At 35.1% G+C, this 15,473-nt stretch overlaps 1 protein-coding gene across 1 annotated transcript in view; it reads right to left on the minus strand.

The window, feature by feature from the left end:
• The window catches only part of LOC145993858 (succinate--CoA ligase [ADP-forming] subunit beta, mitochondrial-like), a 42,114-nt gene that overhangs the window by 14,038 nt on the left and 12,603 nt on the right, over positions 1 to 15,473 (minus strand). The window contains exons 5-6 of the mRNA XM_083129714.1: positions 11,266 to 11,427; positions 7,629 to 7,772 (exon numbers count right to left, since the gene is read on the minus strand). Of these exons, the coding sequence (XP_082985840.1) occupies positions 7,629 to 7,772; positions 11,266 to 11,427 (306 nt within the window). The remainder of the gene's footprint in view (positions 1 to 7,628; positions 7,773 to 11,265; positions 11,428 to 15,473) is intronic.

Raw genomic sequence — 15,473 nt, forward strand, 5'->3', positions numbered from 1 at the left:
AAAATTAGCGGGGGAAAAATACATCCATGCCAAATCAGAACATTCGCGTATAACAATGGATAACATATTTTTTAATTTTTTCCTGAGAGCACAAAGACTATGTTCTAATAATGAGGATATCAAAAATGAAGAAGAAAGGCTCTTTAATATAGCAAAAGAAAATGGTTTTCACACTAACAGAATAAACCAAATCAAAAAACAAGTTGCAAGAAAACTAAAGGAAAAGAGAAATACAGACAAAGATGAAAAATCTGTTGAAAAGAAATTTGTGTGCATTCCATTCCACAAGGGATTCTCACATAAAATTGCAAAAATTTTTAGAAGTTTTAATTTCAAAATTGTTTTTAGATCACCAAGAAGTTTGGAATGTACATTTAATGAATTCAAAATGAGAAACTCTCTACCAGATGTGGAAACCACAGGAATATATAATATAAGTTGTTCATGTTCAAAAGATTATGTGGGACAAACAGCAAGGAAAATGGCAATAAGATGGCACGAACACGATTTGGACATTATAAATCTAAACCCAAGAACAGGTTTGTCAAGTCATATCATCGAAGAGAAGCATTTGATTAAAAAGAGAAGGGTTTTAAAAAGATTAACGGGAAACACAGAGTTGAATGTCTGGGAAGCTTCGTTCATTGCAGAAGAACACTGGAATAAATTAAATAATGAAAATGGTAACATAGATCCAGTATGGAGTTTTCTTTTTCACAAATGGAGTAAGCCACCATCTTTAAAATTTAATGTAACAGAAAACATCAAGAGACTTTGTGAAATCAATGATGAATTTGAATTACCTGATGATATTTTGGATTCATAATTTTTTTTTTAAAAATCTGAAATAAAAATAAAACAGACTGCTTTTTTCACAGTTAAGTTGCTATATTACAACAATGTAACATTGACAACATCCATTATATAACAGATTATTTTTGTTTAAAAATTACTAACCATTGTTATAACTGTATCTTTAATCAAAATGAAAATAAATGTCTGATGAAAGGAGCGTGTGTTCTCCTGAAACGTCACAAAGAAAAACTGTTTTCTTATGCTTGTAATAACCGTAAACTACAGGAAAATAACTCGTGAAGAATGCGTGAACATTTTGTAACTTCTAATTTAACCTTTACTCCCTTGAGTATTTTGCCTTTTTATGAGATCATTATCCGCATATTGATAAACAGATTAAACGAAAGCTAACCAACCAGCTTGTATATTATTCAGAAGGATTTGTTATTCAGGGTCGGCCATTTTCACGATCAAAGCATGTACAGAGAGCCAGGAATTGTCTTAAGCCTTGTCGCACAGCGGGATTTAAAGTGCTTGAAGACCTGGAATACCATTCTGTAGTCCCTGGTGGTATGATATTTTGAAAAATTTTGAAATATTTTGAAATTTTGAAAAAAAAAAATTAGAAAGAATAAAACTAAAAGAATTTAGTTGCAGTTGTGCTGTCTAGTATGTTTGTGTAGTAGTTGTGCTGTCTAGTATGTTTGTTTTGCGTAGTAGTAATTTGTTTGTGTTTGTCTTGTGTAGTAGTTGTGGTGTTTGTGTGTTTATATTGTGTTATAGTTGTGATGTGTTTGTGTATGTCTTGTGTAGTAGTTGTGCTCTCTAATGTGTTTGTGTTTGTCTTCTGTAGTAGTTCCTCCATTCATATTGGGGGTTAGGCGTAGAGCTGACAACTCTGCACTGTAAAAAGCCATGTCAAGAATCAGCAATATAAGGCCATGGATGTTCCCAAGGTAAAATATTCCGGAGGTAAAATAGTCGCCCGTTCGGATCTCCGGGTGGGGACTACTTTGGGAGGTCCCTGGACTAAGGATAAGATCTACGTTAGGAATAAGGATATTAAATTAGGCACCTGGAATGTTCTGAGCCTTTACCGGCCTGGGGCATTTCAGTGTACAGTTAATGAGATAGTTAAGTATAAATTAGATGTAGTAGCTGTCCAGGAAGTTAGGTGGCCAGGAGAAGGGAATTGTAAAACTAAAAATTATACTTTTTTCTATGGTGGTACTGAAAATCATAATTTTGGAACAGGCTTTTTCATAAAAAATAGAATTATCTCGGCTCTTAAAAAAATAGAATTTATTAATGATAGGATATCATATGCAGTTTTACAGGGTAGGTGGTGTAAAATTATTTTAATAAACAAAAATGCACCAACGGAAGATAAAGATGATAATACTAAAGATGATTTTTATACAGAGTTAGAACAGGTCTTTGATAAATTTTCTCAGTATGATATGAAAATTCTGTTAGGTGACTGTAATGCACAGATTGGCAAAGAAGAGACATTTAAACCCACGATTGGTAAAGAAAGTCTTCATGAATTAAGTAATGATAATGGTATAAGATTGATTACTTTTGCAACCTCAAAGAATTTAATTGTGAAAAGTACCACTTTTAAACATAAAGATATCCATAAATATACCTGGTCTTCTCCAGATGGTAAAACTCATAATCAGATAGATCATATTCTCATTGATAAGAGAAGGCATACTAGTATAATTGACGTTCGTACACATAGAGGTGCTGACTGTGCCAGTGACCATTATTTAGTAATGTGATAAATTAAGAGAAAGACTCTCAGTGATAAATCATAAGCAACAAAATCTAAAAGTTCTAAAATTTGATACAGGAAAGTTTACTGATGAAAGAATTAAGAAAGATTACCAAATTAAACTGTCAAATAGATTTGATGTTTTGCAGGATTTAAATGATGATGAAAATATCAATGAAACAGACGTAAATAAGAATTGGGAGCACATACGTAATGCAATAGAATCAGCAGATAAAGAAAGTATAGGATACCATAAACCGAGAAAAAGTAAGCCATGGTTTGATAATGAATGTCATAATCTAATAGAAATAAGAAATCAGGCTAGACTTAGGTGGTTAAATAACTCTGATGATACAAATCTAAACAATTATAATAGAATAAAGCGAGAAGTTAACCGCACGTTTAGAAGTAAAAAAAAGAGATTACTTGAAAAGCAAAATTAACGAAATTGAAACAAACAGCAAAAATAAAAATATCAGAGATTTATATAAAGGTGTAAATGAGTTTAGAAAGGGGTGGCAACCTAAAGTAAACTTGATAAAAGATAAAGACGGTGATTTTCTAGCTGACCCAAGCGATATTCTAAATAGATGGAAGAACTACTTTAATGACCTTTTAAATGTCCATGTAGGAGATAAATCAGAAGTAAATGAAGTCCACACAGCAGAACCTTTAGTTCTAAAACCTAACTTGACTGAAGTTAAAGATGCTATTAAAAGGCTAAAGAATAACAGAGCACCTGGCATTGATTTAATACCAGCTGAGTTAATTAAATATGGTGGAAATTCATTAATATGTCAAATTCATAAATTAATTTGTTTAATATGGAATAAAGAAGAAATCCCTCAACAGTGGAAAGAATCCATAATTGTTCCTGTGTTTAAAAAAGGTGATAAAATGAACTGCAATAATTACCGTGGAATTTCTCTACTCTCAACAACATATAAAATATTATCTAACATTCATTTAACAAGACTAACCCCATATGCTGAAATTATAGGTGATTATCAATGTGGATTTAAACGTAACAGATCAACTACAGATCAAATTTTTCACATCAGACAGACACTTGAAAAAAAGTGGGAATAAATATAATCAAAATGTCCATCAGCTATTCATTGATTTCAAAAAAGCATATGATTCGGTCAAAAGAGAAAAATTATATAATATATTAGTAGAGTTTGGAATATCTAAGAAGCTTGTTAGTATGATAAAAATATGCACCAGTGAAACAGAAAGTAAAATTCGTGTGGGTATTAATATGTCTGACAAATTTACAATTCATGATGGGTTAAAACAAGGAGATGCATTATCTCCATTGCTCTTTAATTTTGCCTTAGAATATGCTGTTAGGAAGGTAAACGAAACTAAAGAAGGACTAAAATTAAATGGTGTTAGCATATGCAGATGATGTAGACTTACTGGGGGATGATGTGAATACAATTAAGAATAATGCTAAAATATTTTTCAAAACTGCTAAAGAGATAGGTTTGGAAGTTAACAAAGAGAAAACTAAATATATGTTTACAGGCCGAAACCAAGTGTTAGGTAATAATCAAAATCTAATTATTGATAACAATTCGTTTGAAACAGTTTCCAAATTCAAATACTTAGGAGTAATATTAACAAATGAAAATTATATTAAAGAGGAAATAAAAAGTAGGCTTAATTCAGGAAATGCATGTTACTTCTCTCTTCATAAACTTTTGTCTTCTCGTTTAATATCTAAGAAACTAAAAGTTAAAATATACAAAACAGTAATTTTGCCTGTAGTATTATATGGGTGTGAAACTTGGTCCCTTACATTGAAAGAGGAACATAAATTGAGAGTATTTGAAAATAGGATCCTTAGGAAAATATTTGGACCTAAAAGGGATGAGGAGACAGGTGAGTGGAGAAGGTTACATAATTTAGAACTACATAATTTGTATTCATGTCCAGACATTATTAGAATAATTAAATCAAGAAGACTTAGGTGGGCAGGCCATGTGGCACGAATGGGAGAGGAAAGAGGAGTTTACAGGATTCTTGTTGGGAAACCTGATGGTAAGAGACCAGTAGGAAGGCCAAGACGAAGATGGAGGGACAACGTTGAGATGGACCTAAGGGAAATCGGTAGGGATGGAAAAGAGTATATAGATCTTGCACAAGATAGGGACAGATGGAAGGCCTGTGTTGCTGCATCCATGAACCTTCGGGTTTAAGAAGGCTAGAGAGTTAGTTAGTTAGTTAATATTTCCAGCAATGGAAGGAGCCTAGGAAAAGGGTTAAAAAGGGGTTACTTCAAAGATTATAGTTGGAACCCAGCACAAGGTCACACAATTTTTTTTTTAAACGGACATGGTGTATATAAACGAGGGCATGCTGAAAAGTAATGCCTCCTATTTCTTTTGTTAGTGTAAACACATTTTGTATTTTCAGCAACCATGCATTGTACTCATTAGACTTTCCTGCTTCTCCATTGCAAGCTTCAAACTTCTATCACCAGGAGGTGCTGAACTATAATGAGGAAAATGGCAGCATATAACCATAACAACATGTCTGTGCACCTGAAGTAGTGTGCGATGATTTAGTTTCTAACAGCAGAAAACGTGCCCCCAATTGACATCGGAGAATGAAGGCTTTTAATGGGGATGAATGTGTAGACGTCACTCATGTACTATGTTGGGCTGTTCGTGCTTGTAACAAAATCCCCAGCTGAGGAACTCTCAGCGTGTGTGACAAAGAGTGGAGTGGAAGGCCACGTACTGCAGCTGATGAAAGTCATCGGAATCGTGTCGATGAACTCATTAGAGAAAACAGTCTCATAACCCAGGCAGACCTTGTATTCAAGTGCAGACGATAATCGCAGATCTGGAATACTGAATACTTTGTGCATGGCAGGTGCCTCAGAAGCTCACTCCTGACATGAAACAGAAGAGACTGGACGGACATTAGCCAATAGTTACTTCAGTGCTATGAACTTAAAAGTGATGCATTCCAAAGCTTAAGGAACACTTGAGAGGAGTTTGCTTTGATTCTGATGATGCAGTACAAAAGGAGCAGTTCTACAGTGACAGTATTAAGAAACTGGTCTGTGGCTGGCAGGTGTTTGTTGATCGCCAGGGTGATTATGTGGAAAAGTAATGGGGCAGATATGGCCAATAAAGTTCTAGAAAGTTACCTGCATTTCTTTTATTCAAATAAATTCAAGTCTTCCAATAAAAAAAATACGAGGCATTACTTTTTTAGCATGCCCTCGCTATTAAGCAAATTTCCTTGTGTTCCATGAGTAAATTAAGAACTGAAAGTTTTTTCTATATTCAAAATACAAGTCACAATGAGGCTTCCATAAAATATCAATTTACTCATATAATTAATCCAAAAAATTCAGTAACAAAATAATATAATACTACATCATTCTTTCCATTTCAGAGGTATCTAACATCTAAACATTTCCATTTGTTAGACAGCAATATGTGAGCTGCAAAAACTCAAAGAAATGCTTAATATTTCATAGCACAAAAACCATGGAACCTACATTTTACTTTCCTGGTGCAGTATACATTTTACACACACGAAAAGTGCTAACGTATCTGTCTACCTGATGTCACTGTCACAGTGGTTACTGAAATTAAACATGAACATAATATTTTCCTAGATTTTAAGTTCCTCAAAAAACGTATAATGAAGATTCCAGTGTATACAATAATTCCATGGGTGGCCGCGGTGGCTCAGTCGGTAACGCGTCTGACTACCATGCTAGAGGTCCCAGGTTTGATCCCCAGCCGGTTCAAATCCAGGAACTTTTCTAACGATGGAAGCGGCCCCGGCGCCCACCCAGCGTCGAATAACATGGGTACCTGGGGGAAACCCTGGGGAGTAAAGGCGGTCAGGGGCATGATGCTGATCACATCACCCCCCACTCACAACCGGATCAAGAAAGTGTGGGGCATTACCCCCACACCCCCTATACACCTTCATGGCATGGTGCTATGAACAGGGGAGCACCTTACCTTTTACAATAATTCCATGTTATATTGGGTTAAAAATTATTTTTAAAAAAACACTGCAGATAAAAATGCACAAGATGGCCACTTTGAAAACTTCAACACTAGAAATGGAATTATGTACAAAGATGATTTTCCTATTTTGTTACTACTTGGTACATACATATCAATTTATTAGATATTTTCATTGCATTAGAAGACTAATGCAATATTATTCACGTGAATTTTGTATTTCCGTGTTGCACAATTTAATGGATGTTTCCAATTAATTTCGAAGACACTCTGTCTTCGTACCCTTAGTGAATGAAGACAGAGTGTCCTCGAAATTAATCGAAAACATCCATTAAATTGTGCAACGTGGAAATACAAAATTTCACGTGAGTAATTCTTAAATCGCATGAATGGAATGCAATATTGTTATGCTTCCTAAGTATATTGCAGAAAAATAAGATCACAGAATCATGCAGAAAAAAAATACCAGAGTTCAAATTCAGAATTATTCCTGGTTTGTAGTGTAAACAAAAACTAGGTTTGAACTGATACAACTTTAAATTGATACCCATACCGATGTTGTGTCTTTACCCTTTCCCACTGATACTGATGCCAATGCTTAAAACTTGTAAGAATTAAAAGTAGTTTCAAATATTTATTAATGTCAGTGGGTGAGTATTTCATGAGAAAACCGAAATGCTGGAAAAGTATCATTGATCAGTAAATAAAACCCAACCGATATTTTCCAATACCAATACAGTGGCTTCAGTATTAGCCCATCTCTAGCAAAAACATATTTGCAACTTAAGCTACATTAGCTTTTAGAGTGAAGTTGACAGAAGAAAAAAAGATTGCGTGGAGTTTCTTTTGTAATCAACACAAACATTAAAAAATCTTTGACAACTAAATCAATAGATGCATCCTCTGTCTGTCTACATTCACGAGATTTGATTCATTTCTGTCCAGCAGAGTTTAAAGTTTGAAAATCTAAATAAGATGCATGCAGTGGCTTTTACCAATTTTAATGTTACTTTGATTTGCTTGTGAATAGTTTATAAATCAAACCAGTAACTCACCATCCAATGCAATGTAATTAAGATCTGCTTTGGCCGCCAACACCTCTTTCTCGTCCTCTTGTGTCCAGTCACGTAAACTGAAGACTTCCTTCTGCCTAAACTCAGCATTGTCATCAAATCTAAATTTTGCATCTAGGCAAAAACCTGCAAAGCAAAAGAACTAACAATCACTTGCTTATTACAAGTAAATATAGACTTTTGAAAAAAGACAAAACACACGACTTGGTGCCAGTGGTCTTCAGTTCAAAGTCTAATAAGGTATGGTTATGATATCTTAATTGTTGACATAATGGTAAAATTATTTGATTCTCATTAAAAATTAAATTTAACATAATGGTCACTGATGATAAAATTATTATTGATTGTAGTAGCTTCTGGTTCCAACTTTGAGGGCAACTTTCCAGACTTCTGAACAATATTTTCCCAGTTTTTATACTTTTCCACATTATAAGTTTGATCTTGACGGTCCCAATAAAGCCATATGCTTGAAAATTTCCCTGGAATCTACATTTTCCTGGAATGTAAGGTTTTTCACCTTGTTCCCATGAAAATGTAAAAACGAGGTTCCACTGTATATAGTGGCCAATATTTGGGTACTCTTTGTAAATCTCAAGTACTGCAGGAGGTGAGGGCAATTTTTATTTAATTTCTTCCTCCTTCTAAACTATATTTAATATTCTCGTACTCTTGACTTTTCCACATCTTTGTACGCCACTGAACTTTCCAGGTTTTCCCAACCACTGGAGACACAAGTAATGCAAATCAGTTAATTAAAATAAATACTTTGACTATGACTTTCTTTTGGATATGCACTCCTTATATACAGGGTGTCCATAAATTATTCACCAGATCAAAATATATTTACTGTAAACAGTTTCTCAGGAAACAACACACATGAAATTACATGCATTTATTCAAAGAATATTTAGTGAACATAATTCTCATTATCAATAAACATCTTCATGGACACCCTAAGTAGCTTTCGCAATATCAAGACTATTGATGAATTGCCTTCACGTGCCACAGCCTCCTCGATCCTGGACATCAATTCCACCAAGTCCGTAAATTTCTTGCAGGACTCCGTGAAGTGGTTGCTTCGTAGGCAGATTCTTGTTGTATTCTTTCCAATAGGGATGGGCCGATATGAAATTTGGGCAGATACCGATAAAGTACCAATATAAAATTTACCGATACCGATAACCGATATTTTACCGATCCGATATAAAATTAGAAATGGCCCTTGAAGAACCTGAAAGGTTCATTGACCTCCTTAATATATGTGTGCTTCAAGGTGACTGCAGTGCAAAAGGAGTTGTATATTTAGACATTTACTTTTTTTAGAAAGTAGGGCACTGAGATTATCCATAAAAATTACAACAAAATGGCAGAATATTGCACTAAATTATCATATATTTATCGATATATCGGATCGGTAAAATAATCGCTAATTTTACCGATACACCGATATGCCTATTTCAGCCGATACCGATAGAGTACAGATTAATCGGTCCCATCCCTACTTTCCAATAACAACGCTGAACAGTTACCAGAGATTTTGTTTCCCACAACCACAAGACACACATTGCCTTTTTTCCTGCACCATCACCATTTTCATTGTATTACTGTTTTGCCGCAATGCGTGATGGTACCGAAGATATTCTTGGCGTTAATACTAACGACCTCCACTCCACTAGCATGGAAAGTTTTTCATGGACAATAATATCTGGACAAGCTGAAGAACAAATTAGAAACACATGCAAAACCCACAAACCACTACGACCTTCATAAAAGCATACCTCATTTTTATGAAACTCCTAAACTAAATAAAATTGGAATTTGTATTGGCAAATTGGAAAAGATCGGAGATGGAAAGTGGCAATCAAAGCACACACCAACGTTACATAAGAAAATGCACAACCACAAAGAGGATCAAACTGTATGTGGGCCCATATGTTAGAGCCTCGTTGCTCTGTAAGCATGTGTTTTATGGGATGTACTATGTGGAACAAACGTTCACTTTCAAGTGCCTTACTGAAAGGTCACCTTCTTACACTTCTACAAGTGAAGTTAAGTATTAGAACTGATGTATAGAAACATAATGATTTGATTGATTGATTTAGTTTATTTATTTTGGATTTTTTCTCAGGGGGGGGGGGGGAGCAGAGTGAGATTTCATATCTTGCCATTCAGTCTTACTTATTATTATTATTTATTTTACGAATCATAAAATTGAAATTAAGTGTTGTTCACAAATTCCGACTTAATTCTACTATTTACCCAAGTAAATAGAAAATGGATTCGCCTTGCTTCAGTTCCATCAACAACTATCACTTCTTTGTCTTTTTGTACCTTTTCGCAATGCATAGATATCCTCATCCTGGCACCTATGATCCATGTTTTTGTGTGTCAAAGACTACTGCATAAAAAAAAGTAATTTAAAACGACGGCACGTGAATTACCAAACTCAGATGCCGAATTGGAGAAATGATTTCTGGCTTTTCGGGATCACAAACAGACGAGAAATTCCAAATGATCATATGGGGAAGTGGTTAGTAATTGATATTTTTTGCGCTAAAAGGGTCAATAATATTTTGAAATTAACGTCTTTTTTATTTCAGAAGTGCAAAAACAATTACTTAAGGGAGGATATAAATCACAGTTGCAAGTCACAGAAAACAGTGATATCCCGGGAGGAGGGGTGGGGGAGCATCTGGAGGCAACCTGGGGAGGAAGGGGGAGGTTAAAGCTGCCAGGGTGTGGTGCTGAAATTGTGAATGTGCAGTGCCCTACCTTCACATCCCACCCCCATATGGCTTCAATGGATGTTGTAATGTGCATGAGCTAGTTTACTTTTTTACCCCTTAAATGCCAACGCTCATTTTACTCAATGCAGACAACAAAGCTGAGCATGTTTTAAATAAGAACATATATCTCTGCAACTAAGAATGCTAGAGGTACAAATTATACTTTGTTTTCTTCAATACAGATAAGGCTAGAACCCTATGGTTATCAAGTAGAAGGAGGCGAAATTTTAAAAAATTTCAACTTTGTTGGGCCCCCATGTAGGCAACATTGGGATGTGAAGATTCAGAACGGTACCTGCATATTAACTGATAGGTGTTCCATTCTTGTGGCAAGAATTGCACATTTGCTGCTGATACTTTCGGAGAAAAAAAAAACTTATTTAAATGACATGCTTTTTTGGTGTGAAATTCCCCGCTTCTCCCCTCCCCCAAATATAAAAAGAATCACATTAAACTTTACTAATTACTAATAGGATGCCTCAAGGCTTGTGTAGCACTCAAAACATGTATCTTTGAACACTGCCATGTGGCAAGTGGTTAGCACATCGTGCTACGATGCCAGAGGTCCCGGGTTCGAATCCTGCCCTGGGCATGGATGTTTGTGAGTGTCCATTCATCAATTTCATCACTCATCCCCATCTTCGCAAATTAGCCAAAAGTGGCACATAATCGAAGTAATGTAAAGCAAATCAATCAATCAAATTTGAACATTGCCAAAGTCAATATTTTCCACCAAAAGCCAAAAAAAAGTAACATACATGTCACATGCAGGCATTAACAACCTCACCTAAGGGTTAAACCCAATTACACCTTACAACAACAGATCAACTTACACTGTCCATTAGTATCTTCAGCATATGGGTTAATTTCAATGAGAAGGGCATCTTTCGAAATGAAGAGGTTGTACATGCTAAGCAGCATTTTGGCAGTTTCCTCCTTTCGACTTCCCAAACCAATCTTCTCTGCTATATTCAAGGCTTCTTCTTTGCTCAATCCTGAAGAAAAATTATACATTGAAAATTATATTCAGATACGCACAAGAGAATAAGTATGACATTCCTATGAAGCAGGCATTATTATGTACAGGAAAAGTACACACAAGAAATTATAAAGTTATTTTAATGTTCATCTTCTGCATAGACAGTTAAGGCTACTTGGAAATGGTGTTGCAATTTCAAGCGGATCCTGAAAAACGCCACACCAGGAATTGGATTCAAAATACTCTTTCACTAGCATTAAACTACAAATCCATCTGTGAGATTACAGGAAAACGGTTTTTTTATATGACTCATAGTTTCATAAAACAACTATGGCATAAATCAGCAATTATTATTAAATTTAAAATTTACTTTTATGCATACATATTCACATATTCAGAAATGTGACATTAGTTAGTAATCCATCACTAAAATTACTTAAATAACTATAAACAGCCTGCAATTTAGAGCAAAATTCCATCCTGTTATTATTTTTATGAATGTGAAGATATACTCTGGTTTTATCAAGTAAATATGTAAATATAAGCTTATTTTTTAAAGCAAAACTCATTTCAGTCACTTTGTTACAGTTAAGGAGGTAAATGAACTATTCATGTTCTTTATGGAGCATTTGCATTTTTATATTGGATTGGTAGAATATTGGTTAATTGGTATCAGCAAATTTTATATTAAAACTACATTGGTACTGGTTAAATTATCACATCAATGCAAGCCTATTACACACACACATCCAAAATTTTCTAATACCTAACATTCACAGTGCCACTTTCAATTCACTTTGTATGATTTAATTCAGCAATGTTCAAAGTTTGTGTATGGTGTAAGAATGTGCGTAAGGGTAAAAAATATGCAAGGAATTTTGAAATATAGTTTTTGATCGCTTCCAATGGGTGTCTGAGGCAGGGCCACCCTTAGGAAATGCAAGACCCTGTGCGAACCATACTCGTGAGGTCCTTATATTTTGAGAATTGAACATATGGACACCTTTCTTTCCTTGTAAAATTCTACACTCAAACATCCTCAACACACATTTCAACCATTGATGAAGTTTGGCAGTCTGTAGAGGGCACCAAGACAAACACCTTTTCTTAAGAAATTTTTGGTAGGCTTTGTTTCGGCATCATCAGCCCTCAAAAAACATTTTTTCTTCTGTAGTTTTCGAAGTGAGTATTTCTAGCTTGGGGATGTTTGGTTGAGTTTGGAGATAGAAGTTAGAGGAAAGGGGTGATTATCAGTGGCGTCTCCTGACCCTGAAATTAAGGCGTTGGCAAAGAGGGAATGTTAACCCTCCCCCTCTCATTTCTGTGAACCAATACCGGTATTACAAATTTTCTCCCTATATAAATTTATAAATATTTAGAAAAACATTAAATTACATAAATTATTTTAAATGAAGTAAATACTTTATTTAAAATTTAATATATTTGAAGGGTAAGGAGAAGCAAGGACTGTTTAAATGAGAAAATTAATGTTCAATACTTCGCCATACAATTAATTTTTAAAGCATGAGTTTGCAACCAGAGGGGTTGGTGGAACTCCTACCTATCACCCCTTAAAAAAACCCGTGGACATAAGAATGACCCGTTCATTGAAAAATCGCTAAAATGTACATGCACATTCCCGGCTTTTCCCCTTACCCTTCATTTATCCTTCCAAAAAGTAAATTTTGAAAAATCAACTGCTCATTACATAGTTACTTGAATTCCAGCTCTATTCTTCTTTCTTTAGAGAGAAATGCGCTGATCACCGCCTCATAAAATTTGGATTTATCCCCTTCTCGCAGCTTAGAAAGCAATTCTTTCTCGATGGAGATAAGACTTAAATTCGTCATCCAGTTCTGAGTTTTAGTAGATCGGCAGAATGTGTGGATCCTCTTCAGTGATGAGAACGATCTCTAGACAGATGACGTCGTGGAAGGAATTGTTGCGATCAACACTGCTAATTTATATATTTCCGTAAACTCACCCACTAGATTCATGTCCAGTAGATAATTTACAATCTCAATTGGTGTTTTATCTGATCCTTCAGTGGAAACACACCAAACATAAAGTTCATTCTGCAGTTTGGTTAAATTAAACAGACTGCCATAAATTTCCTGCAATTTATGTACGAGATGGTGAAGGAAGTTTTCTCTTTTATTCAAGTAGCCCCGTTTTGTGGGATTTAGTAAATAAACATATTGCAATTTTTCAAATGATGCGAATCTAAGAGTTGTCTGGTTGCTGATATTATCAATGATTTCAAAGTAAAGCCTCAGGCAGTGGTCTTTCTGTGATTCGTTGTTCAGTCGCCTACTTTTCATTTCAACAACCTCTTCCTCTTCTAGACTTCTACTGCACCAGTTATAGAATTCCATAGTGTTTCGAAATTCTCCCTTTCCTTCTCAGTTATTTTATTACTGCAATACAAAATATCAACATTTTTAGACTGCAATATACTGAATAATACGTCTGAAAAGGCAAGATAGTTGGATAAAACCTTTTTTAAATATATATTTTCGAAATCCTTCAGGAAGCTAGAAAATCCTCTTGAAGTCATTGCAGTCAAATGATCGAAGTCTCCACTTTCACTAACATGTTCAAAAAACATAAGCAGTGCTTCTCTGTTGTCATTGACTGTCCACAGTAGACTAGAGGTAAAATTCCATCTGGTAGGAGCTAATGACGGGAGCTTTCTGGACATGAAAGCAGAAAGTTTGTGAAACCTCTTTGGAGAATGAGAGAAAAACGTAGACAGTGATTTAAGACCACAAAAGAACACCTTAAGCTCTTTGTTACATTCCAACGATTGTTGCAGCACCAAGTTCATGACATGAACATAACAATGCGTAAAAAAAAAACTTTCTGATAATTTTCCAAAACTTTACTTTGAAGGTCATTCAAATGACCACTCATTACAGAATAAGTATCCATCGTATGTCTAGGCAATTAATTTATCCCCACACTTATATTTATCCATTATTTCAGTCACGTGACTAAAAAGAGCTCCTGCAGTTTTATCGGCGCTCATGTCATGAAATCCAAGAAATCTTTCAATGACTTTTTTTCTGTGAGGCCGAAAAAAAAACGTAACACTGTTGACACCTGGGATTTTTTGCTAATGTCTGATGTTTCATCGACCATGATAGCCACAAAGTCTGTGTTTTGAATTTCATTGTAGATTTCATCTCTCAGAACATCCGAAACTGAATTTATTAAATAATTTTGAATGCCTGCCAAAGTACCGCGAAAAACTGTAGAATTTAATAAATGTTCTTTTAATGAGGGATCAGACTCGGCACTGGCAATAAGGAATTCCATGTAATTGCCCTTATTTACAGATGCTGCATTTTGCTCATGGCCTCGGAATGGCAATTCTTGCTTTGCTAAATAGCAGACGGCGTTAATCAACCTCTTTAATATTTCCCTGTTCTTTTTTACTTTTTCATTGTGTAGCTCTATTTCAGCTTTTCGTTGAGTATCCAAAAGAACGTCAATTCTAGTAATGGTGGCAACAAAACTACTAAATTTAAAGAAACTATAAAGATGCATTTCAGACTCGCTGTGTTTTCTTACTGCAGTATTGAGATAATTCAAATCCGCATACCCTTGATAATTCCCAACATCTTTTTTAGTCTAGAATAATAAACATGTCCAACAGTAAAATTTATTCACCACATCACACCCGCAAAGCCAGTCTGAAATTTCATAGAGTTCTTTTCGAAAATGTCTCTCAAAACCTTTTCCAGGACCACTTTTTCCTTTAACACATGTTGACATCCTGAGATTCGGACATGGTCGACCATTGTCAATCACTTGTTTCTTCTCTGAATACGAAAGCGAAGAAAATGAATTATTTAAATACTTTTGCACAACACTTTCACTATTCTCAATCTTAAAATAATCACAGCATTTCACACCACACGTTTAAAAAAATAATGCACAACAATCACGAGCAAAACAACGCGTAACGCGGGGTGAATGAAAGCCAAACCGTTGGGAACAAATACAACGCCTTGAGAAGGTAACCATGCTGGTGGGTGGCAGGGTGCGCATGCGTGGTCA

Source organism: Lepisma saccharinum, chromosome 10 (assembly GCF_977018435.1).
Source record: "Lepisma saccharinum chromosome 10, izLepSacc3.1, whole genome shotgun sequence".
Taxonomy (NCBI): domain Eukaryota; kingdom Metazoa; phylum Arthropoda; class Insecta; order Zygentoma; family Lepismatidae; genus Lepisma; species Lepisma saccharinum.